At 40.2% G+C, this 26,066-nt stretch overlaps 1 protein-coding gene across 1 annotated transcript in view; it reads right to left on the bottom strand.

Moving 5' to 3' along the window:
- Positions 1-13,928: 13,928 nt before the first annotated feature.
- Positions 13,929-26,066, bottom strand: part of LOC108699246 (protein transport protein Sec23A) — a 77,145-nt gene continuing 65,007 nt past the window's right edge. Inside the window, exons 17-20 of the mRNA XM_018231207.2 lie at positions 22,801-22,887; positions 22,517-22,672; positions 20,978-21,043; positions 13,929-14,679 (exon numbers count right to left, since the gene is read on the bottom strand). Coding sequence (XP_018086696.1) covers positions 14,590-14,679; positions 20,978-21,043; positions 22,517-22,672; positions 22,801-22,887 — 399 coding nt within the window. The 3' untranslated portion in view covers positions 13,929-14,589. The remainder of the gene's footprint in view (positions 14,680-20,977; positions 21,044-22,516; positions 22,673-22,800; positions 22,888-26,066) is intronic.

Below are 26,066 nucleotides of genomic sequence, written 5' to 3'. Positions count from 1 at the left end.
TCCGGGGGAGGGGGATGTCACACTCGTGCAATCGAGCGAGAAAGCCACGCCCAGGGAAGCTCTGAGACAACCCACTTATCCACCCCCATGTCCATGTGCACATTCCAAAATATGCCCCGCCCACAAGCCTGAGTCTGCGGATTAATCCCTGTGAGCTGCTGTGTGTGTGTTCTCGGAAGTGCCCAGTGTAGGAATTGCTGTAATGAGGCCCAGGAGTAACGTCAGGAAGCGCTAAACGGCGGTGTTTGTGTAAAAGAGAACGTACATACCGGCGTGTGATTATACTGACTAACCACTAGGTGTCACTATACTGTTAAGAGATGATAATGATGTGCAATTATCTGGCTCAGTCGCCTGGGATGCTTTTGGAGAAGAAGGAATCAGGATTGTAACAAAACTGGAAAGGAGTCAAATTAACCCTGTAATAAAGCAACCCTGTAATGAAACCCTGTAATAAAGAAACCTAAGCCCCCACATTCAGTTCCAGCACGTGGCCAAGACCCATAAAAACGCTTTGCTGTATTTACTAATCTGCCAAAATGTTGAGATTTAGGGCAGCAAATCAGTGTTCAACCCAAACCTCATCCTACTAATGCGGATACTTTGTATTTAGGAATCATACAGACCAGTGTTGGACTGACCCGCCGGGATACCAGGAAAACTCCCGGGGGGCCCAGGTATCAGTGGGCCCTTCTGCTCACCCAATTATTTGCCTTGTATGTCTGTACCACAGCCATTCCCTCATTTCTAAGAGAGAAGAGAGGGAAGAATGGATGATAATATGTAAGGAGAAGCGATTAAAATAATAAAGAAAGAAGAAAAGTGAATAAAGAAAAAAAAGGAAAAATAATTTTGAGAGTGGGCCCCAGGCATCCCAGTCAGACTCTGACTTTATTAGAGGGTTTCTTTATTACAGGGTTTCTTTATTGCACCCTATTACCCCAGTTAAATAGAGTAGGGTGGGCATTTTAGTGAACCCCAGATCTGTTAATTTATAGCTCCCTCCCCTGGTCTGCCGTCACTACTGGTCACGGGCCGGTGGAACATTGGGGAAAAAACATGGTGGGCCCCACAAATCCAGACCTGCTCCCTGGCAGAGACTCCATGCACGGCTCCCTAGCCTGCCACCCTCGCCCTGATGGGGGGGAATAAGGTGTAAGGGGGAGGTGCAGCTGAGGGGCAGGTGTCCCCTGAATCAGAATCCCCAGTGGGTCCTGAACCCTCCCCACTTCATCACTATTGGGCATTCCCAGTCCCACCATTTTCTACAATCTGTAGGTAAAATCCGCACATGCATAGAATGTTTCCGAGATATCGGTGGAGCGGTCTGCACATGCACAACATCGGCTTCAGGAATGGTTGTGTGCATGCACTGTAATGTCACTTGCAGTTTTATAAAGTTAACGTCTGTTATGCTAAAACCTCACCCATGATATGCCCAAACGCCGCCCACTCCCTGCAAGCCCCACCAACTCCCTGCAAGCCCCACCCTTGCGTAATCTGCACATTGCACATTCAAATATATCTGTGATGGGTTTCGTATGATAATACAAAAATTTGGGGGGTTTTTCGGCGATAACACCAAAAAAAAAAATTTGAGCAATTCGGGAGTCAAATCCCAAAAATTTGCACCCTTTTAGTTTTTTCATCATTTTATTGAGACTTTTCCCAAACCAAATTTTTCGAGTTATTTTAATAATAAAAAAGGTAAAATTGTGGATGGGAGTTTGGTTGTTTGTTTTATTGAAATTATGAGAATAGAGTTTTAGTAAATAACCCTCTATAGATTGCTTCAAGCCTCCTCTCAGTGTTGCAACTGGAAAAAAGTTAAAAGCTGCCATACATGGGCCAATGAAATCTGCAGACTAATCTACTCAGCAGCTTATTGGCTCATTTATGGGGCCCTCTGACAGCCGTGCTGCCCCAACTGATATGTGCCCATAAATCGGGCAGATACCAGTTGGACAGGTTTGAAAATCCTGTCTAAGGGGCAGATTTATGAAAGGTCGAGGTGAATTTTTGAATGAAAAAAATTTGAATTTCAAGCTATTTTTTTGTGTACTTCGACTAGGGAATAGTCCAAATTTGAAAACTAAAAAATTTGAATATCAAATTTATCATGTCCTGTCTTTTTAAAAATTCGACTTCAACCATTCGCCATCTAAAACCTGCCGAATTGCTGTTTTAGCCTGTGGGGGACCTCCTAGAACCTATGTGGAGTCAATTGGTGGACTTTGAAAAATCGATTCATTGATGCAGTGCTCAACCATCTGTATTCCCAGTGTTGTGGTTCACCTTTAAGTTATAGAACGTCCAATACTAAGCAACTTTTCGATTGGTCCTCATTATTTATTTTGTATTGTTTTTTAAATTATTTGCCTTCCTCTACTGACTCTTTCCAGTTTTCAGAAGGGGGTCAGTGACCCCTTCTAAAAACAAATGCTTTGTAAAGTTACACATTTATTGTTACGGCTTCTGTTTCTTACTCATCTTTCTATTTACGCCTTTTAATATACCAGTCTCTTATTCAAATCCATGCATGGTTGCTAGGGGAACTTAGTCCCCAGCAACCAGATTGCTGGAATTGCAAACTAGAGAGCTGCAGAATAAAAAGCTAAATTACATACAAGCCATAAATAATAAAACATTAAAACCAATTGCAAATTGTCTCAAAATATCACCATCTACATCACACTAAAAGTTAACTCAAAGGTGAACAACCCCTCCAATGTGCTAATGTAAAGTGAAATATGATACACCGACACCCCCTACTGGTCATAGTAAGGAATTTCACACAAAACCCCTGCTGTTATCATTGAGAGCGATATTCTGAGATCATCTGCATTTGATTGTAATTGTTTATTATTTATGTTTTTTGAGTTATTTAGCTTTATATTCAGCAGCTCTCCAGTTTGCAATTTCAGTCTGGTTGCTAGGGTTGAGCAATAAAAAGTAGCAATAATAATACATTTGTAGCCTTACAGAGCAGTGTTTTACACGGTGACCACCATTTGAAAGCTGGAAGAATCAGAAGATGTAGGAAATAATTTAAAAACTATAAAAAAAAAATGAAGGCCAATGGAAAAGTTGCTTAGAATTAGCCATTCTCAGTGGCGTAACTAGATGTTGCTGGGCCCCACAGCAAATTAATTTTAGGGCCCCCAACATATTCAGTGTTTGTCCTGTTTTAACAACATATGTTGAAATTGCTCATCAATGAGAGCCTCATGGGGCCCCCTGTATCTCCTGGGCCCCCCTGCAGTCGCAGGGTCTGCTTCCTCTGTAGTTACGCCCCTGGCCATTCTAAAACATACTAAAAGTTAACTCGAAGGGGTTGTTTCAACTTCTAAACACTTTTATTTTTCAGTTCAGTTGTTTTCAGATTGTTCACCAGAAATAAAGACTTTTTTCAATTACTTTCCATTTTTTACTATTTTTCCAAAATCTGAGTTTAAATGTTAATGTCCCTGTCTCTGGGACTTTCAGTAATTCAGGTGCAGACTCTAAACTGTTACAATTTTACAACATTAAGTTGATACATTTCTCAGCGGCATCTCTGGCATTTTAGAAACTATTGTATCAAACAGCTGCCTGTAATGAAACCCAGAGACTCTGCTCAGCAAAGACAAAGATAAGAAATGTATCAACTAAATGTATCAATTTAGAACAGTTTACAGGGTCGGCGACCCCCCTTCTCAGAGCTGCTTCAGAAGGTGAAAAATTAGACTTTACACTTCAATATTAGAAAAACAGCCACACATAGAAAGTAATTGGAAAAAGTCGTTATTTCTGGTGAACTATCTGAAGCCAGCTGAACTGAAAAAAAGTGTTGGAACCCCTTTAAATGAGAACCACCCCTTTAGTTTAGTTCCTAACAATTGTGAAATTTAAGGTTTCATAAAATTAACTTTAAGTATGATGTAGGCTATAGTATGGTAAGGCATTTTACAATTACTCTTCATTTTGTTTTATTACATTTTTTTTTACAACCTTTGTTCTGCAGAAATATAAATGGCTATCTGGTTGCTAGAGCCGATTACCATAACAACCAAAGAGCAGCAGGAAGGGAGCACTGGGTGTAACATCTTCAGCTTGTTTTCCCTTGCATCCATATGGTCTGGTACTTTTCACCTTGGACACAATTGTGCAGATTTCATCACATCTTGGCTTTTGGGGGAAGCAGTAAATACCTTTGTTACTAAGGGATAACTGTGCATAGATTGTATAGTAACTAGTCCACAAGTGATAGTCACATTTTGCTGTGCAGGATGGTTGCTAAGGAACATAGCCCATTGGCAGAGCCATTATCTGGGGCCCAGTACATAATATTAGAGCCCAGTCCCCAGAAGCACTATCGGCATATCCTTACATCAATCAGTTTCCGGATGTCAAATGCTCAACACTGCTTAGAATAAACCTATTGGTAATATCAGCAGTGCTAGAGAGATAGAAGGGCTGAACCCTAACAACACTACATAGAGGGCAACCAGGCAGGGCTGAATGTTATCTCCAGGAACAAGCTCTTTATTCAGGAGATATGGGCTGACGGTGGCTACAGAGATGGGGGAAGGGAAATATGTTTGAATTTATTAATGCTCTTAGATTTGATGTATTAAAGGGCCTCATCCTTTTTTGATACCCTTTGGATGTGGATTTTGTTCCTTGGCCTCAATGAAGTTGTTACTGGCTTGTACTGTAGTTCTAGTCTTGCCAATGTCTATGGGAGAGGTCGGCCGCAAGCCCTTAATCACCTCTCATAGCCCTCCCATTATGTTGTAATCAACAAAAGGCCAGGAGGAGCAGTCCATGGTCACAGGGTTTGATCAAAACCATACATTGAATTCTACATTCAGCCACATGATGGTCACACAGATGGTCAAGCTGCACTAATAAAACTGGTCAGGCTGTAGGCTCAGTTATCAGATTGTATATGAAATGGAACATTGACATCTTATAAGAGGAAATGATGATAAGGTCAGAGACACACGCTCAGATTCAGGGTGATTTCGGGCAGAGACACACGCTCAGATTCGGGGTGATTTAGGGCAGAGACACACGCTCAGATTCGGGGTGATTTAGGGCAGAGACACACGCTCAGATTCTGGGAGATTTAGATGCCTGGTGATAATTTGCCTCTTGTTCAGGGCGACTAATCTCTCCAAACTGCCTCCCGCCAGCTAGAATCTAAATCGCCTGTAGGATAACACTCTGAGCGCTTCGTTTTACAAAGTCGCACAAAGTTTGTTCGTGAGGCAACTTCAGAAAAAGAAGCGCTCTGATTGCCATCCCGCCGGCGATTTAGCTGGCGGGAGGCAGTTCGGGGAGATTAGTCGTCCCAAAGAAAAGGAGATTTGTCGCAATAAATCTCCTCTTCTTCAGGACGCTAATCTCTTCGTACTGCCTCCCGCTGGCTAAAATCTAAATCGCCTGCAGGATGGCACTCGGAACGCTTTGTTTTCCGAAGTCGCCCGAAGTTTCCTCGTGAGGCAACTTCGGAAAATGAAGTGCTCCGATTGCCATCCCACCGGCAATTTACATTCTAGCCGACGGAAGGCAGTTCGAGAACATTAGTCGCCTCGAAGAAGAGGAGATTTGATGCTGGACGACTAATCTTCCTGAATCTAAAGGTCCCCATACACTGAGAGATCCGCTCGTTTGGCAATGTCGGCAAACGAGCGGATCTCCCTCCGATATGCCCACCTTGAGATGGGCAATATCGGGCTGATCAGGATACCCTAGGGCCCAACGATCGGATCCTAACGATGCCTTAACGGGCGGTCGGATCGCGGGACCGCATCAACTAATAGATGGGGCCGCGATCCGACGGGATTTTCTGTCCCATCCGATCGAGATCTGGCCGACTTTCGGCCAGATCTCGATCAGTGAAGCCCGTCGGGGGGCCCCATACACGGGCCAATAAGCTGCCGACATGGTCTGTCGGCAGCTTTTATCGGCCAGTGTATGGCCACCTTTAGCATATGTCTCTGCCCTAAACAACAGATTTTATGTTCAGACATGACTACAGTGATTTGATAAGATCCAAGTTTATGCTCTGGCTATTGGAGTAGCTGGCTGCCAACCCTCACCTCATACTCCCAACATTTTGGAAATAGAAAGACGGACAAAAATACTTGCCAGGTGGAGCACTGCAATTTTTTGACCACGCCTATTTTCATGAACACACCCCCTAATTACCATGTTCATTTTCCAAAATTTGGCAGGTTATGAATGTTTGAACACATTTCTGTGGGTTTTATGTGTTATGAACGTTTTGCTAATGAAGGTGAATTGCCCTTTAGGGCAGAGACAAACTGGCAGATTCGGGGGGGTTTGTCGCCTGGCGATAAATCTCCTCTTCTTTGGGGCAACTAATCTCCCCAGACTGCCTTCCCCTCTCAACTTCGGAAAACAAAGCGTTTCGAGTGCCTTGCTGCTGGCGATTTTCATTCTGGCCAGCGGGAACGCACTCAGATCGTTTTGTTTTCCGAAGTCATCCGAGGTTTCCTCTTGAGAGGGGAAGGCAGTCTGGGGAGATGAGTCGCCCGAAGAAGATGGTCATCTAACATATCTATATATATATATATCAATATATGGGGATCTAAAGAGCATGTGATTTTGAATGAATAATACTATTCAAATATAAAAATGCCCTAAAGACACAAACAGACATGCCTGGCTGAGATAAGGTCATTCCGGTTGTTGGATCTTAATAAACTGGGTCCAACATTCTGCAGTGCAAAGGGCACAGACATATTACAATGGAGATCCTGTTTTATTTGATAGAGCTGTTATGTCTGATTTTTGCTAGATATTCTTACTGCACATTCAGAGTTTGCAGGACAAGGGGTCTGTTTTCATGGAGATCCACAATATGGAAAAAATGCACAAACTTAGGGGCAGATTTATTAAAGGGGTGGTTCACCTTTAAGTTAACTTTTAGTTTGTTATAGAAAGGCTAATACTAATGTCTTAGTTAATACTAATGTAATGTAAACAATTCTGTGCTTCTTTATACCAACACACAAACACTTTTAAAACCGCATCCAAGAGTTGAGAGAGTATCAGATTCCCATACCAATAAAAACACAGACATAGGGATTCCTTTACTTCCTGCATAAAAAGAGACAGGGCCTTGGAGAGTAGGTGTGAATCATTACAAGAGTATAAAATTAACCACAAATTATAAAATAAAAATAATACAATATTTTAAGCAAAAAAAAAACAATAAGTAAAACAAGAATACTGAAATTCCATCCAGGATGTGGCATCCTTGCAACATGATCTTGACAAACTGGCAATCTGGGCAGCTAAGTGGCAAATGAGATTCAATGTTGATAAATGTAAAGTCATGCACCTGGGATGTAAAAATATCCAAGCCACTTATACCCTTAATGGGACTGCACTAGGCAAATCCATTATGGAAAAGGACCTTGGAGTCCTTGTAGATGATAAACTTGGCTGTAGCAAGCAATGCCAGTCAGCAGCATCAAGGGCAAATAAGGTCTTGAGCTGTATTAAAAGGGGCATAGAGTCACGGGAGGAGGGGGTCATTCTTCCACTTTATAGAGCACTGGTAAGGCCCCATCTAGAATATGCCGTACAGTTTTGGTCTCCATCACTCAAACAGGACATTATTGTATTAGAGAGGGTACAGAGAAGGGCAACTAAGCTGGTAAAAGGTATTGAAAATCTTAGCTATGAGGAAAGACTGGCCAAATTGGGGATGTTCACGCTGGAGAAGAGGCGCTTAAGGGATGATATGATAACTATGTATAAATATATAAGTGGATCATATAATAATCTCTCTAATGCTTTATTTACCAGTAGGTCTTTCCAGCTGACACGAGGTCACCCATTCTGATTAGAAGAAAAGAGGTTCCGCCTAAATATTCGGAAGGAGTTTTTTATAGTGAGAGCTGTGAAGATGTAGAATTCTCTCCCTGAATCAGTGGTACAGGCTGATACATTAGATAGATTTAAGAAGGGGTTGGATGGTGTTTAGCAAATGAGGGAATACAGGGTTATGGGAGATAGCTCATAGTACAAGTCCGATTGCCATTTTGGAGTCAGGAAGACATTTTTTCCCCCTCTGAGGCAAATTGGAGAGGATTCAAAAGGGTTTTTTGCCTTCCTCTGGATCAACTGGCAGTTAGGCAGGTCAAAAAAAAGTTTGATCTTGATGGACGTGTGTCTTTTTTCAACCTAACTTACTGTGTTACTGACTAGAACATGTTCAATTGCCTGTCAACATCAATCAATCAAGATGATTTCCAAAAAGCAATAACCAAGACTTAAATAAGGGCTGACAAAATGGGAACACTGCAGGGAAACAATCATACTTATGAACAGCAGGGGGGGCTCCGTCTTACTTCCCAGCCATGCAGAACTCAAGCAGCTTTGTTTGTTTCCCTGTAGAGCAGTCGGCGACTGTGTAGAGATTTGTATTGGATTTTATTTTTGCCTTTACATCCCCTTTACTGTTTCCAACTCCAGCTGCAGGGACAAAGATCATGGAGTCAGATTTAAACAGATAAACTGGGATTCTATTTGGAGGATTATTTTGCTGCAGTCACTGGTTCTGCAGAGTTGAAGAAAGTTTGTATTAAACAATACAAAAACTATAAAAACTATAAAATCCACATTAGATTACATGACAACACAGGACCCAGTGCAGTCTGTCTATTCTGATTATTAATCAGTCTTGCTGTATCGGCTTCTGGCAGATGTTATTTGACTTGCTGTTTTGATAATTTATGACGATCCCTAAGCAGCCCAGACCACACTGAGCATGTGCACAGTCTTGGTCTTGCAAAGATGTTTAACAAAGTTACACGATGGTGAACTCCTGTGGCCAACTTTGAAAGCATAAATCATTTGTGTGATTAGGCTTGTGGTGCCGTAAATTCATTTTTATGTTTAGTATACAACATACAGCATTTCTAGCCTTATTCTATTTTAGACTTTAATTCCCCTTTAATGCAACCCTAGACTTTGCTTCTGACCTTCACCTCTTATTGTTTCATCTCATTCCCAACTGCAAGACTTTTCTTGATATTCTGTCTGTCTCTGGAACTTTCTGCCTTGAGCTATCCGACTCTCCCCTTCGTTCCAAACACTTCCTAAAGAGCTGTCTGTTTAGGGAAACATATTCAATGCATCTGGATTGATCAGAAATCAACTTATCACTAATCACAGGTTTCACAAATCCTAGAAAATTCAGGGTAAAATCACAAACGGCTACTCTTAAAGCTGGCCATAGACGCAAAGATTTGATCGTACAAATCTCAGTTTCGTACGATTTTCGGGGTGTGGAGAGTCCCGACATTTTTCTGCATATCTATGGCCAGCTTAAGTGTTGGAATTTGTGAATCCTGTTACAAATCACAGGTTGTTTTCATCTTCATTATGTATTAAATGTTCCCTTATCCTTTAGATTGCAAGCTCATGTGAGCAGGACCTTCAAATCCTGTTTTTATTCTGTAATAATGATGATGAATCAAGATCACAATGATGAATATGTAATACATCGAGAACCGAGTAAAATAGTTGGTAATTAACATATGTTGGGAAAACATCTTAATAATAATCATGTAACAAGTACTAAATTAGCTGGAATATGCAGGATAAATACAGAAACAATGGTATCTGTTGGCTGGCTATACTTTTTATTAGTGGTGGGTGAAACAAATGACAAATAGCAAAAGATGATGAGAGGATAGGAGGATATATATTTTTTATATATATTTTATTTATGTGTTTTTTTGGGCTCATGTGTCTTTTAGAAAATAGATTTCAGAAGATCATGAGGCGCATCCCTAATAAATGAACATGTCACTATTGTTAAAGCCCTTTCCCACTGAACAAAGAGATCATACAGGCAGTTAAATAAGGCACTAAACAAATGTCATTAAGTTTATTTGGATTGTTAACACAGAAGTCAAGCACTTGATGGAAAATTAGATCTCAAACTGATGTAAAGGTATGGGATCCGTTATCCGGAAACCCGTTATCCAGAAAGCTCTGAATTACGGAAAGGCTGTCTCCCATAGACTCCATTTTATCCAAATTTTAGAAAATTATTTCCTTTTTCACTGTAATAATAAAACAGTAACTTGTACTTGATCCCAAAAATATATATAATTGCTCCTTATTGGAAGCAAAACCAGCCTATTGGGTTTATTTAATGTTTACATGAATTTTCTAGTAGACTTAAGTTATGAAGATCCAAATTACAGAAAGATCCCTTATCCAGAAAACCTCAGGTTCCGAACATTCTGGATAAAAGATCCCATACCTGTACAATATACTGGTTCCACAGGCAAACTCAACCATCTGATGTAGCCCCTCTGTTATTGGGCTGTGCTCCAAGCAAAAGTGATCGTTTTAGGGATGCACCGAATTTGTAATATTAATATTTGGCCAAATACAAAACAAAATCAAAACAAAATCAAAACCTTATTCAACAGAGACAAATTTAAAATTCCATATATCTTGAGCAAAACCAATGTTGCTTTCACTTGTATTGCACTTCAGTGACATGATCTTAAAGGGATACTGTCATGGGAAAAAAAATGTTTTTCAAAATGAATCAGTTAATAGTGCTGCTCCAGCAGAATTCTGTACTGAAATCCATTTCTCAAAAGAGAAAACAGATTTTTTTATATTCAATTTTGAAATCTGACATGGGGCTAGACATATTGTCAATTTCTCAGCTGCCCCAAGTCATGTGACTTGTGCTCTAATAAACTTCAATCACTCTTTACTGCTGTACTGCAAGTTAGAGAAATATCACCTCCCTCCCTCCCTCCCTTTTTCCCACCAGCAGCCTAACAACAGAACAATGAGAAGGTAACCAGATAACAGCTCCCTAAAACAAGATAACAGCTGTCTGGTAGATCTAAGAACAGCACTTAGGGTAAGGCCACACGAGGAGATTCGGGGAGATTAGTCGCCTGGCGACTAATCGCCTCGTCTTTTTCGCGACTATCTCCCCGAACTGCCTTGGCGTTTTTCCCCATAGGCTACAACGCAAAGTCGCCTGCGCTAATGCACAAGCAGCGATGCGTTTTCTATAATCGCCCGAAGTTGCCTCACTGAGGCAACTTTGGGCGACTATTGAAAACGCATCGTTGCGTGTGCATCAGCACAGGCGACTTTGCGTTGCAGCCTATGGGGAAAAACTCTGAGGCAGTTCGGGGAGATAGTCGTGCAAAAGACGAGGCGATTAGTCGCCAGGCGACAAAATCTCCCCGAATCTCCTCGTGTGGACTAGCCCTTAATAGTAAAAACTCATGTCCCACTGAGACACATTCAGTTACATTGAGAAGGAAAAACAGCAGCCTGCCAGAAAGCATATCTCTCCTAAAGTGCAGGCACAAGTCACATGACTGGGGGCAGCTGGGAAATTGACAAAATGTCTAGCTCCATGTCATATTTTAAAATAGAATATAAAAAAATCTGTTTGCTCTTTTGAGAAATGAATTTCAGTACAGAATTCTGCTGGAGCAGCACTATTAACTGATTCATTTTGAAAAACATTTTTTTTCCCATGACAGTATCCCTTTAAGGGATCAGATTTGGATGAAGTCAAATCTTGCAGAAAGTGCTGGAATTTGGTCGAATCCAAAACCGATTCCTGCATTTGGTGCATACCTTCTTTATTTCTTGCACCCTGTATATGACAGCAAAGTAGCATTTTACGCTAAGGCAGCAAACTTCAAGCAAATATTTTAAGGAAATGTAAACAATTCTGTGCTTCTTTGTACCAACACACAAACACTTTTGAAACAGCATTGGAGTCGGACTTCGAGTATCAGATTCCCAAACCAATAAAAACACAGGCATAGGGATTCCTTTACTTCCAGCATAAAAAGAGACAGGACCTTGTAGAGTAGGTGTGAATCATTATAAGAGTATAAAATTAACCACAAATGATAAAATAACACAATATTCTAAGCAAAAAAAAAAAAAAAACAATAAGTAAACCAGAAATAAAACCAAGAATACTGACTAGAACATGTTCATTGCCTGTCAACATCAGTCAGTCACGATGATTTCCACAGAGCAATAACCAAGACTTAAATAAGAGCTGGAAAACATGGCAACACTAAACTTATTATTCTGTGACAATAAGTCTGTGTGTTAAAGGGGTGGTTCACCTTTAAAAGTTATAGAATGGCTATTTCTAAGCAACTTTTCAATTTTCTTAATTTTTTTTTTTTTTTTAAATAGTTTCTGAATTATTTTCCTTCTTCTTCTGACTCTTTCCAGCTTTAAAGGAGAAATAAACGGCTTGGTGCACTCGGTGTGCCAAATGTTAGGCACCCCCAAGTGATTGTATTGACTTTAGGGATGCACCGAATCCAAGATTCCATTCGGGATTCGGCTTTTTTGAGCAGAATTCAGATTTGGCCGAATCCTTCTGCTCGGCCAAACCAAATCCGAATTTGCATATGCAAATTAGTGTCAGGGAGGGAAATCGCGTGACTTTTCGTCACAAAACAAGGAAGTAAAAAATGTTTTCCCCTTCCCACCCCTAATTTGCATCTGCAAATTAGGATTCAATTCGGTATTTGGCAGAAACTTTTGCACAGGATTCAGGGGTTTGGCCGAATCCAAAATAGACTGCACCGGCCCGGGGTTATCCCAGTGAGCACCATGGAGTGATCCTCTTCTGGCTTCTTCTTGCTTCAGATTTCCCGGAGCAGACGCATGCGCAGTTGAACGAAATAGCCGACTTTTTAGTTAAAGTTCTACTGCGCATTCGCAGCCGCGCAAAGGAGGAGGAAGACGGAATACCCCGAGGCCAGTGCAGTTTTCTGCGGATAGGAGCACCAGCCTGGGGTTTCAGGTAAGTCAATACAATCACTTGGGGTGCCTAACATTTGTAACCCCCAAGTGCAGCATGCCTTTCCTTCTCCTTTAAATGGGGGGTCACTGACCCAATCTATAAAAACAAATGCTCTGTAAGGCTACACATTCATTTTTATTGCTACTTTTTCTTACGCATATTTCTATTCAGGCCCTCTCCCATTTGTATTCAAGTCTCTTATTAAAATCAGTGCATGGTTTCTAGGGTAATTCGGACCCTAGCAACCAGACAGCTGAAATTACAAACTGGAGAGCTGCTGAATAAAAAGCTAAATAACTCAAAAACTACAAATAATAAAAAAGAAAAACAATTGCAAATTGTCCCAGAATATCACTCTCTAAATCATAACATTTAATTTAAATATGAACAACCCCTTTAGCCCTAAAGGTGGCTATACATGGGCTGATAAAAGCTGCTGCTCGTGTATGGGGCCCTCAGATGGGCCTATCTGACCAATACATGGCAGAAAATCAGCCAGATATAGATCAGGCTGGTTAAAACATTCCATCCAGGTGAAGAACACATGAACGATGCTGCAGACCTTGACCGATGGCTTGCTTGTCCTGCATTGTGCCTTGGGCCAAACAATCGGATCAGCCCAATAACACCTACCTCAAGGTGAATATATTGGTAGGGTTACTCTAATTTGGGGATCTCGCCAAATGAGGGGATCTTTACATGTATAGCCAGTTTAAAGATGAGCAAAATATGCTAAAAAACAAATTTTCAAGGTAAAACAGCTTAGACGGATTAGGCTAATGTCTAGTGATCTGCGTGTCGGGATTTCCCCGACTCTAACCTGCACTCCTTTGGCCCGCACCCGCATTTCCGGGTTCCTTTTATAGACCCGCGCCGACCAGCTGATGATGTCACAAAAGGGGCGGGGCGAGCAGGCACAGCGTCTATAAAAGACGAACCCGGAAGTCGGCATTTGAAGCGTGCAAGCATGCCCGGACTGGCAATCTGTGGGTTCTGGCAAATGCCAGAGGGGCTGCTATATAGAAAGTCAGTATTTAGTGGGCTAGTGGGGGCTGCTTGGGCCTCTGTGTGGGCCAATTGGGCCTCTGTGTACCTGAAATGCCAGGGCCTATTTTAATTCTCAGTCCGGACCTGCGTGCAAGGTTGGCCCGAACCCACCTGACCGGTCCCGCGGGTATCGGGTCGGCCTGCACATCACTACTAATGTCACTCCTAGCGGATCTTGGCCTGCAGACAAAGGCAAGAAGAATGAATTCTAATTCTCTGCATGCGTTTGTATAGGGGTTGAGATCCGCTACATGTGACATTAGCTTTAGGCAACTTGGGGGTCTCCACCACTAATTATTGCACAACTCAAAGGACAGGATTTCAGCAAATGGTGGGATTACATGGACTGGCTGAATGTTTCACACCCACACGTATTATACCTAAAAAACAAATATAATTTGTATTCGTCAGTGCTTGACATTGATTTGGTAGGCTCAGAATGATAAGAGATTTGTTCTTTTTGCTCACATAGAATTGTAGTCATACATCTACTTAGGAACTATTGTCAGAATAGAGCAAAGGCAGCCTAAGCACATGAACTGTAAATCTACAGACAAAGGAAAGCTGGGGAGAAGGAGCAGTCTGTACCACAAGCCCTTATGTAGTGAGAGTTGGGTAGGGCTACATCTCCAAGATGGAAGGATTTCTCTGTACAGGAATGGGATGCTGTTCCAGGCAAGTAAAGGTTGCATTTAGGCAGCACTTGACACTGCTAGTTTCTTTAGATGATCCATAAAAACCTGAAGACTGACATCATCAGTGAGAATGGGAGATCCAGATTCCTGTGGGGGAGATGTGAAACACAAGTGATTATTATGAATGAAACTGAATACTGAAATTCTGTGATAAAAAAAAGTATATTTCTCTTAGCAGTGTCTCTAACCAATATAGAATTGGGTCACAGGATGGAGAGAAACCCATATACAGAAACCTATATATACATATAGCCCCACTATGCAACACTGTATATAAGAAAGCCTAAAGGAGCACTCCAAGGTCTCAGATACATTTAAATCCTCACCCGAAACCTCCACGGGTCAATAAATCACATTACAACTTCAGCACGGAACAAATTTGTGAATATGCATAAAAGTATACAGCCACACACCAACACAAATTGAACATACTGCTATATATATATACTGTACATTCATGCACACAAAATATATTTCCCAGTCCTTTTATTACAGAAAAGTAAATAAATATGTAGTCACAGTATGTTACAATATGTAGTATCAGCATAGTACAGCATTTTCTGGCCCAAAAGAAATATTATATGAATACGTAAAGCTTGCTGCTGGTCTAGTAACCAATAGCAACCATCCAGTAGGTATTATTAACATTATTAACATGTATTTATATAGCGCCAACATATTGCGTAGCATTGGTAGCATTTACTGGGCATCTGATTTCCCCGACCTGACCCTAATCCACCCTCCCTGACCCTGCGCCCGCCCGCATCCGACTTCTGGGTTGCTTTTATAGTCCCACAACGCCGAACAGGCGCATCGTCTATAAAAGACGCACCTGGAAGTCAGCATTTGTCTGTGGCAGGCGGGGACAGCAGGAGTACAGCTCAACCCGCACCCGCCCACCACCTGCGAAGAAGAGTGCCAGACCTCACATCATTAGTAGGGTTTATATTTGGTTCACGAGGCTCTTGGATTATGTTGAATCTGAATCCTGATAAAAATGGCTCAGATTCAGCTATATCCTGAACCGAATGCAGGACCTTCGACTACGACTTCAAATCGAACGATTCGAACTAAAAATCGTTCGACTATTCGACCATTCGATAGTCGAAGTAAAGAAAAAAACTTCGACCCCCTAGTTCGCCACCTAAAAGCTACCGAGGTCAATGTTAGCCTATGGGGAAGGTCCCCATAGGCTAACATTGGTCGAACAAAAAACGTTCGATCGATGGATTAAAATCCTTCGAATCGAACGATTTTTCGTTCGATCGAACCAATAGCGCTAAATCCTTCGATATTCAAAGTATTTAACTTCGACAGACGAATATCGAGGGTTTATTAACCCTCGATATTCGATCCTAAGTAAATCTGCCCCTAAGTGTTCAACAAGCAGCCAGAATTAAATCCTATTTAATCATATTGTCATAGTAATATCAAATATCAGTGCAATTAAGGTTTCATCCTCTCCTGATATAATGCATTTTCTAGTTATAGTGTAGGATCCGACCTGGCATTCGTTTATGGGGCCACTACTGAAAGAAAAAAGTTATATCACTTTGTGGTAGATGGGTACAAGGCACAGGGTACCAAGGTGTAAATATATATATATATATATATATATATATATATATATATATATATATATATATATATATATATTGATATGAGATAATTGAAATCCAGTTTTCCCTTAGGGACTTATATCTGATAACTGGCCTCGCAGCAGCAAGTTATCCCTATGGACAGCAGAGGGTTATTTTTGTGCATCATGATAGTGCTCCGATATTTATTTTTGACTTTAACCATGCCTAAGTATATTAATACATGTTCTTATAATCCATAGATTGTTCTGGATATGTGAACAAATCGTTAATTTGTTATTTTTCTTGAAGGGTCCTCTAGAAGGTTGGGATGTACAATGACCCTATATTCTTCCAGGGGTCCCTGGGAACATCAGTTTCATTTCATTCTAGTAGTGTTTCTATTTTTTACTCTTATTGCAAAAGCCTGGCTCATGTGGCTGAATGCACAGCTGCCGCTTCTCTAGGCTACTCTGCATTACAAACCTAGAAAAGGACTTTCTCATGCAACTGCTAAGGTTGTTGCTTGCTGAATTCATGAGATGAAACCCAGAACATGATCCATTTTTGATGTTGAGCAAGAAACTTGCAACCTGTACAACTAATCTAAATGTCCTCGAATTGTTGCAAATTTTTATTGCAATTATTTGCAATTTACTTACAAATTGCTGTTTGTAGTATTAAGGAGAAACATTTTCTCCAGCAACTTTACTGTGCAGTGACCGACTGAGACAATGGGGGTCAGCATTCTCTTGTGTAGAGCAAGGCTCATCAACCAGGACACAAGCATTCATTACAAGTCTTGCCGGCGGATTTTTCAGACAGTCTTAAATTTCGAACAGAGAAGAGTCAACTTAAACTTTAAAGGGCAAAAAAAAGAAACCAAGCCCGAAGGACTGTTTACAGAACTAAACAAATAGACACAAATACTGAACTAAACACAGTTCAGAGTTTAGTTCTCTTTTAAAGTGATGATGCATTTAGGGATATGCTCCTACACTATTCCTTTTAAATAATTTGCTTTAAATGTGCTAGTTTTAATCAAAAAACATATATACAGGTATGGGATCTGTTATCCGGAAACCCATTATCCAGAAAGCTCCGAATTACGGAAAGGGCTTTTCCCATAGACTCTATATTATCCACATTTTAAAAAATGATTCCCTTTTTCTCTGTAATAATAAAACAGTAGCTTGTACTTGATCCAAACTAAGATATAATGAATCCTAATTGGAGGCAAAACTATTGGGTTTATTTAGTGTTTACATGATTTTCTAGTAGACTTAAGGCATTCAAATTACGGAAAGACCTCAGGTCCTGAGCATTCTGTATAACCGGTCCCATACCTGTATACATAAGAAGTTGTATAAACGGACTTGCTGCAAGCCTTCCTCTGCCTTCTAAATCTCTAAAAAGGGAGCCCACTGCATATAGGCCATTTCTTCCCCCCTTTTCCTCTCTTTTACTGCCTTCTTGCACATTTCAAATGAGTATTATATGATTGTTCTTGTTCCTTTATTCTGTGTCAACTAAAATCTATTGAAAAGAAAAAAGGAGGCCACCTTTGCAATGGGAACAGATGGGTAAAGCTGGAATTATAGATCACTTGTAGTGGTCACATGCAATGTAATAGATTCACGGGGTCATGTAACAAGTCTTACGTTTGTCAGCATCTTGTAACCCATAGCAACCATCAATTAAAATAGCTGCCTAGTAAATGCTACACGCTGATTGGCTGCTTTTAGTTACTGGAGAGGTATATTTTGCATTACCACCATTCCAGCTAAAAGCGTTACAACTACAAACTGAGAAAGTATTAGCCCAAGTCTGCAGATTTTGGGTGGCTGGAGACCAGGTACAGACAGCCACCAGTTCACAGATTGTATGATTTCAGTCTAGGAAGGATTGGATTGACAGCCCCACCCGGCAGCTTCCGTGAGATAAGATCGGACATCGTTTTGAAATAGTTAAAATGAGTTTTTTCAGAACTCGTTGTGCGTGCATTTGTTACAAAACAAAACTGATCTGCATTTCATTATGGATTTGGGGTATTTAATTATGGGCATATAATGTTTTTGTTTGTATAAACATTCATAAATAGGGATGCAAAGAGTTCTTAGTTTTGTAGAGGATGTTCAACCACTTCCCCTTCATGAGCTGCTACTTACATTCATTGTGGTAACCTCTACAGTATCTAAGAAGTCGTCACTGCATGCAAAGTAAGAACATTTCAGACTTGAGCAGTGCACAGACAAGAGAGATTGCCGTGCAGAACACACAGTTCCTCTGTTATCTTTTTTTTTTTTTTTACCAAGTGACAGACAGTCCCAGAGAGCGTAAACCAACAAAGACAGATAGATATTAAAGATATAGATATAGAGATACAGGCCTCTTGTGAACACTTGGAAATACCGTCACTTGCTGCTGTTCCAATCATTTGGCCCAAACAAACATATATGGCCTCTAGTATGGCATCCATTTATTCAGTTACTCTCAGTACAATGTAGAGATTGTCCTTATGGAATCAAGAATGATTTTTCTTTCCCCTGTAAACTGGAACTGGCTCCATACAGGCGCTTTTATGACTTTTAGGGTAGGTTTTCAAAAGCTGAACTTGAGGAACATGTGCCTTTCTACACATACAGGTCAGTGTTAGTAAGTTTGGAAGCCTCCAACCTATGAATGAAAGTAGCGGCACCCACTACCTTTCTGGCTTCATGCTGGAACCTGTATTCACCAACATTTGCTTATACAGTGAAATCTCGATTTTAAGTCCCTTGATTTTAAGTTTTCCTGATTTTTACATTTTTTATATGTGGTCCCACACCAATTTATAACGCATTTCAGTGGGTGCATTTCCCTAAATTTTATGTAATGTTTTCCCGGATTTCACATCACAATTTTGTCCTGATGTACCCAAAAACTGTCCTTTTACCTTTATGAGTGTTATTATTTGTGAAATAAAGAGGTTTAAAATACTTACCAGATGTATATTTTGCCATGGTTCTGCCTGTAAATAGTCAATTCCAATTAGTCTGCCCTTATACAGTCCTGCACCAATCACTTATTGCTTTAGGTTGTGTCTGTGACTGACAGAGAGGCCTTGTACACCCCCCATAGTGTAAAATGAACACTGCAATGCTTAACCCTTGTTATTAACAGAGTAAATATTGTATCTCAAAGTAAAACAGACCCCTGTGCTTATATCCTTTCAATACTTGAAGAAAAAATTACTTTTAATTTTTATTTACATTTTTGTCCTGGTCCCCTGAAAAATGTAAAAAGGGGGTTCTACAGTATAAAAAACAGGAATAAATATGTGCCACGTGTTGACAACTGAATGAAAAATACACGCACATAATGTGACATTAGAGCAACAAATGAAGAGGCAGGTGACCCAGTATAGATCCAGCTGGCTGGATACATAAGCAGTCAGAATTTGGATTGCTTCCCCCTCACTGCAAGGTAGCCCTTTATTAACGACTGATATCCAGATAAAAACAAATAACTTGTGGATTTATAATATTCTGCCCATCTTTGAAGTGCCTTTGGGATACCTTTCAAATCTTGCCAACTACCAAGTTCCCTTATGTAACGCTGCCATTACAGAAAGATACGGATTAGATGGCCCTGGCCCTTTCATGCAAACAGATACAGTCTCTCCAGCTTATAATTTTAAAGTGGCGGCATACACATATGTACACATTTGCCAAACATGAGCACAATATATGGGACTGATGTTGAAAATGTATTCTGTCTATTCTTTTATTTGCACATTTCCCCCCATGAATCACTAATAGCGATGCGCAAATTAATTTTGCCAAGCATAGAAAATTCCGCATTACACCATTTTTTTCTCGAAACTGATGCAAAGAATTTGACACAACAAAAGTCGCCGTAACAAAAAACACCCAATGACTTGCGTAAAGATTTGTCATGGTAAAAACAAATGTTTTTCACTTATTGACCTCAATGCGTTTCGCAGTTTTTTTGCACCTTCGCAAAGTTTTTAGCAGTTTCGTGAATTTTTTGGCGACCCCGAAACAGAACAGATGAGTTCATGACTAATAATATTTATTTTCCCCTGAAAACTGTAAACAGAATAACCTGTTAAAATGTAGATAATTAGGGCAGTGGCCGACGGAGAAATTTGTCGCCCGCGATTATTTATGAGCGATTGCGGATGACAAATCTCCTGAAAACGTGTCTCCATTGGTTTTACTGTCGGAAATTTCAGTTATTTCCAATGGAGACGCGTTTTCAGGGGATTTGTTGCTCACAGTTGTGGATAAATTATCACGGGCGACAAATCTCCCCGTCAGCCACTGTCTGTATATACAAAGTACAGCTCATTCTACAGAAGCTTATATGTGAACTGGTAATCTGTTTTACTACCTAATGCTCCTCACACAGTGAAACTTAAAAAAGCTCTCACCTTCTATATCTTCTTTAGTGCAAGAATTAAAATCAAAGACATTTTACTTAAATCAAAACAACTGGCAAAAAGTATGTGCAGCACTATTCGCGGATATCATGTTGAAATTCAAGGACCCTAGCAAACGGCAAAAGAGCTTACGTTTCTTAGTATATTTTAGATTACTCCCACTTGCAAGATACAAAGTCCTTCATTTTAAGGTCTCCTTTAAGTTCAGCGATGTTATGGCATTATAAGCATGTTTCTAAGCACCTACTGCAATTGCCTATTCAGTCACATTAAAAAAAAAGAGTGAAAACAGAGATTTAATTTATAACTGCATAAAGGTGAAGAGATAATGGATGAAACAGAAGACAAAAGCATTGATACTGACCTGACCCCAGCCGTACATGCTGTTATGGGTCTGGGACGGGTTGACTTTAGATAGCAGGAAACGAGCCTGTAAAGCAAAATGAATGCAAAAAGTGAACCACAAATTCCCCTTGATGAACATTTGTATCCAGGTAGTGTTTTACCACTCAATCGTCATTCTGATTTCTACCTGGAAGAATTACATACTCCAAGAGTGGTGGACCGTACTAAAAATATTCAAAAAAAACAAACACCCTAGCCCAAAAGAGATCATACTCAATGAAAGGATCACATAGATACCAAGCTCTATCAAGCAGGGCCCTCTTTACCTCCTATATCTTAATCGGATTTTGCCCATGACTAATATGGTAGAACCTTCTGCATGAACGATTATTATAACTGGTTCATCTTTCATTCTTAAAGGGCTTTGACTTGAACATCTCTGATTTAGGCATTAGGGATGCACTGGATCCAGGATTTGGTTTGTGATTTTGACTTAGTGCTTAGCCTAGTCAAATCCAAACCCCAAAAAGCCACGTGAGTTCAATCATGATCTGCTACAGAATTTAATAATCAGCCCTGTAGAATCAGCTTCTATGACAATTTCTTGATCATTTGCTTTGACCCCTAAGCTTAACTTCCCAATGGCTGCCCAGACTAACCCTAAAATGGCAACCCCCTGTACATAACAGCGATGGGCCAGTTCAGTAAGTTATGACATTTCTACCCATATTTGTTTTTATGGTTTTGCTCTCTATATATAATGGTACTTGTGTGTTTAAGAGGTGCTGTGTTCCAAATATAATCCCCAGTAAATTAACGATTAAAGCATTTTTGAGTATGATGCTGCCACTAGGGAACAATTACATTAGAGTGCAACATTCCCAATTTCATTTGAGTATTTAAGGGTCTTAATGAAATTAACATGTAATATGGGGTATACTTTTCGTCTTTAAATAATGGCAGTACAATTGTATAAACGTTCCATAATTACTTTGTGCGGAAGGTTAGAGTGCTAATTATACGAGCGGAGATGTGTCCCTAATAGCTGTGTGCGGTGAAGTGCTTTAAAGTACATTTATGCAATGTGGTAAAATGGAAGTTATAACAGTAAGCGACTAATTCTGTTCAATCTTTTTTCCAGGCATACAAGATTTTTGTGGATAATATATCGCTTCCTACCATTTGTAGGCTTCTGATTGCTGTTAACAGCTATGTTATGTCATTGCTAGTTGCAAACTTTCACACCATAGAGCAGTACCTTAAATCTACCCATTCCCCCAGGGCCGGAATTTCCATAGTGGGTACCTCTAGGCCCGCTGACGTTCGTTGCCCCTGTCCCCTCCCTTTTATTTGAGCAAATTTTCATCATTGGGACAGGAGAAATGGGGATTGGCGCATGGGAAATTAAAAAAATTATATTATCTCTTGCGCATCCCCAGTGTTTCTGAACCAATGTGGGTGTGGTTGGGCTTCATGCCGCTCCCTAAAATCCTGCCACCCTAGGCCTGGGCCTTGGTGGCGTTTCCACAAATCCAGGCCTGCATTCCCCTTCACTTACTTGGCTTCCTCCATGTTCTGTGTCTATGTAACGTGGCATTGGGAAACGGGTTTGAAGGATCTCCTGACCATCATCTACAGGGGCCTGAAGCAGATGTCGGAAGTTCTCATATTCTGGCATGTCTTGGTAGCCTGCTTTCTTCCACTGTGCTATAGTCTACAATTAGCAGTCAAAAAATGTAAAATTATTTGTTAAAAAAAAATTGAGGCTTCACATGCCCAAGAGCCAAGTAAGAAGACAGTATGAAATAAATGGTCTTTCGCATTACACCAGTATGGACTCACCTCTCCATGGTAAATTAGAATTTGGAAGAACGTGTCCATCAGAAGAATCCTATCTGCAAGAATGCTGCTACTGTCAAGCAACACGGGCTGGAAAACATAACATTAATTATGTTTTAGGAGTTTATCTGAGCATGTCACTTAAACATAAAAATAACTGTTATACAAAAGTATTTTTCAACACCTTCTGCTGCTCCACTTCCAAATAGGTCACATAGGCAACAACCTGCAGACTTAAGCTGGCCATAGATGAAAAGATCCGATCGTTCGAATCCTCGAACGATCGGACTTCCCCATCTGCCGACCTGCCACTAACCATTCAGATCAAATAAAGTAGTAAAAGAACAGATCAGCCGATGCCCCTTGACAGCAATCGTACGATAGTTATGCCCGACAAAGCTAGTGACAGTCTCCCACTGAAAATCGTACGATCGGCAATACACGCAGAGATATTATCGTCAGCCGACAGAAATTGATCGAGCAAACGACCGATCTCCACCAGACAAAAAATGCAGAGTCTCTCCACAGATCCGATCTTTGCGTCTATGGCCAGCTTTTGCTGCAAAAAAACTTTAATGAACCCACAACTTGTTTCGGATCACACAGACCCTTTCTCGAAGAAGAGAGAAAGTGAAAGAAATAAACTGAAAAAGAAATAACAGGAATAACCTACAGAGCCACTTGCAAACCCCGCCAAGATAAGACCTGTGTTATCAACCCTACAGTTACATTTTAGTGCAAAATTGGACTAAATTCTGATATATTAATTTTTAAGATCGTTACATGCCAACCAGTTTGGTAGCAGGGGTGATCCAAAGAACAGACAGAACCCTGGAATTTTATAACTTCTCTAAATCTGACATGACCTCAAAGGGTGACAAGTCTAAAAAGATAGAGAAAAACCAGAGAAAAAAAGAAGAGATTGTGCTAGCAACCAATGATAGGATGTGATGGGAAGAAAAATGCTGCAGAAGGGGCTTGTGTGATGGATGGAGTCTGAAAGATAAGGGAACATGATGTGAGGTATAAAAGTGGTAAATGGAATGTTCTAAAAGAGAGGTGAGATATTCAACAAAGTAGGGCTATGTAAAGACTGGCAACAAATACAAGATTGAGTGGGTAAGATGCAGGTGGTGTATAAGAGAGAGCTGGAATAGATGAGGTAATGGTGCCAATACACAAATAATCAAATCAAATACAAACAATGGAGGCTGATCTCTGTGTTTGCTTTCAACTACGTAAAGCTATTAGCAACTTCATGATCTCTGTTATAAATAACCTGCACCCTTCTTCATTAAGCAGAATGTGAGGAGGGATAATCAGTGTTTGCTATTTTAATTGAGTTGATGAGGCATATCCAGGTTGTCAACAGTGTCCCACCTCCTCCCCTAGTAACTCAGTAACTAGATGTTGTAATTGGATCACGAGTTTCAGGTACAGTAGAGCAAATTTTCATAAGATGAGCACCACCAAATGTATTATCATATTACCCTTTATACATTTATTAGGCTTTCATGTTTACCTGATTGCATGTGACCTATGAGCTAGGAGACATCCTGACATCAAATCCGCATGATATCCTGACATCAAATCCGCTTATTTATCCAGAAAAAAGCTATTTGGGAAATCCTCTCTAATTACATCAATAGCATAAGTGTCTGGTGCACATTTACTGCAATGTCTCTCCTTGTCTCATTTCATGCAGAACTGGCTATCCTTATAACTACAATCGTATGAAGTAAATCTATTTGATGCTACTATTACTTGGGTGTATAAGGTATTGCTTCCTATCAGCACATCATAAGGTTGATTCATTGATTTTACATTTGTTTTATTAATATTTTTACTAATATTAATCAAAATATAGTGCAATAATTAGAACAACTGTCTTGAAGTCTTGAAAAAATCAGCACAGGTGTAAAGATGGCCATAGACACGAATATAAAGTTGCACGAAAATTCGGTTCATACGATTTTTGGACAGTGTGTGGGATTGTCCTGACATTTTTCGTACCAGGGCGATTGATCATTTAGTTGATCGGACAGGTTATAAGATTACGGTCGGGTAATGATAATATCTCTGCATGCATTGCCTATCTGACAATATCAATGGGCGACTAGAATTTGTCAGACATAACTTTCGTACAATTGCGGTCATGGTCAGAACATCATCTAATTTGTTCTTTAGCTACTTTATTTAATCTGAATGGTTAGTTGCAGATCGGAAGATTGGGATTGTTCGTTGGATATGCTAAAATCTGCATATCTTTGGCCAGTTTAAGAGGTTAAAGGGCAATTTCTTCAGCTATCCAGTGAGGAGCTCCTATATTGATGCAGGATAATGTGCAATCAGGGCATGGCTACCACACTGTCGCATCTCAAGCACAGAGTCCTGGGTAGTGGCCCTATTTGGTGCACCATAAGAATGGCTACGCTTGCAATCTTCTCAGAGATAACTCCTGGCATTAGGTCTCAGTATTTTTTTCCTCTTTAGGGCAGAGACACATGCTCAGATTTGGGGAGATTCTTCAGGGCGACTAATCTCCCCGAACTGCCTCCCGCCGGCTAGAATGTAAATCGCCAGTGGAATGGCAATTGGTGCGCTTCGTTTTCCGAAGTTGCCGAGCGACTAAATCTCCTCGAATTTGATCGTGAAACAGAACAATAGAAAATTCTCTGTGTGCTATTACCCGAATTGTCACCAATATTTAATTAATGGGACAGGCACACAATGGCATTCTCTTTGATCTTGCAACACTATAAACACGTGTCTACAAAAATCAAAAATAACCCCAAACCACAGACTATACAGTGTTAGCACTGTAGTATGTTTATGCCAAAAGGCAAATTAAATGGGTTAGAACTTCATAAGAAATAACTTGAAAGTTATTTGTGTATGGGTTTCACCAATGCAATAGCAAATTTATTATTTTTTAAGAAAGATTAGCAATATACAGTCATATGAAAACATTTGGGAACCCCTCGTAATTCTTTGGAGTTTTGTTTATCATTGGCTGAGCTTTCAAAGTAGCAACTTCCTTTTAATATATAACATCTTATGAAAACAGTAGTATTTCAGCAGTGACAACGTTAATTGGATTAACAGAAAATATGCAATATGCATCATAACAAAATTAGACATTGATTACATCAATACTTAGTTGAGTCTCCTTCTGCAAATGTTACAGCCTCTAGACGCCTCCTATTGCCTTTGATGAGTGACTGGATTCTGGATGGCGGTATTTTTGACCATTCGTCCATACAAAATCT

This window comes from Xenopus laevis, chromosome 8L, assembly GCF_017654675.1.
Source record: "Xenopus laevis strain J_2021 chromosome 8L, Xenopus_laevis_v10.1, whole genome shotgun sequence".
Lineage (NCBI taxonomy): Eukaryota > Metazoa > Chordata > Amphibia > Anura > Pipidae > Xenopus > Xenopus laevis.
Note: the sequence above shows the minus strand (reverse complement) of the source record. Positions and strands in the feature narration are given on the sequence as shown.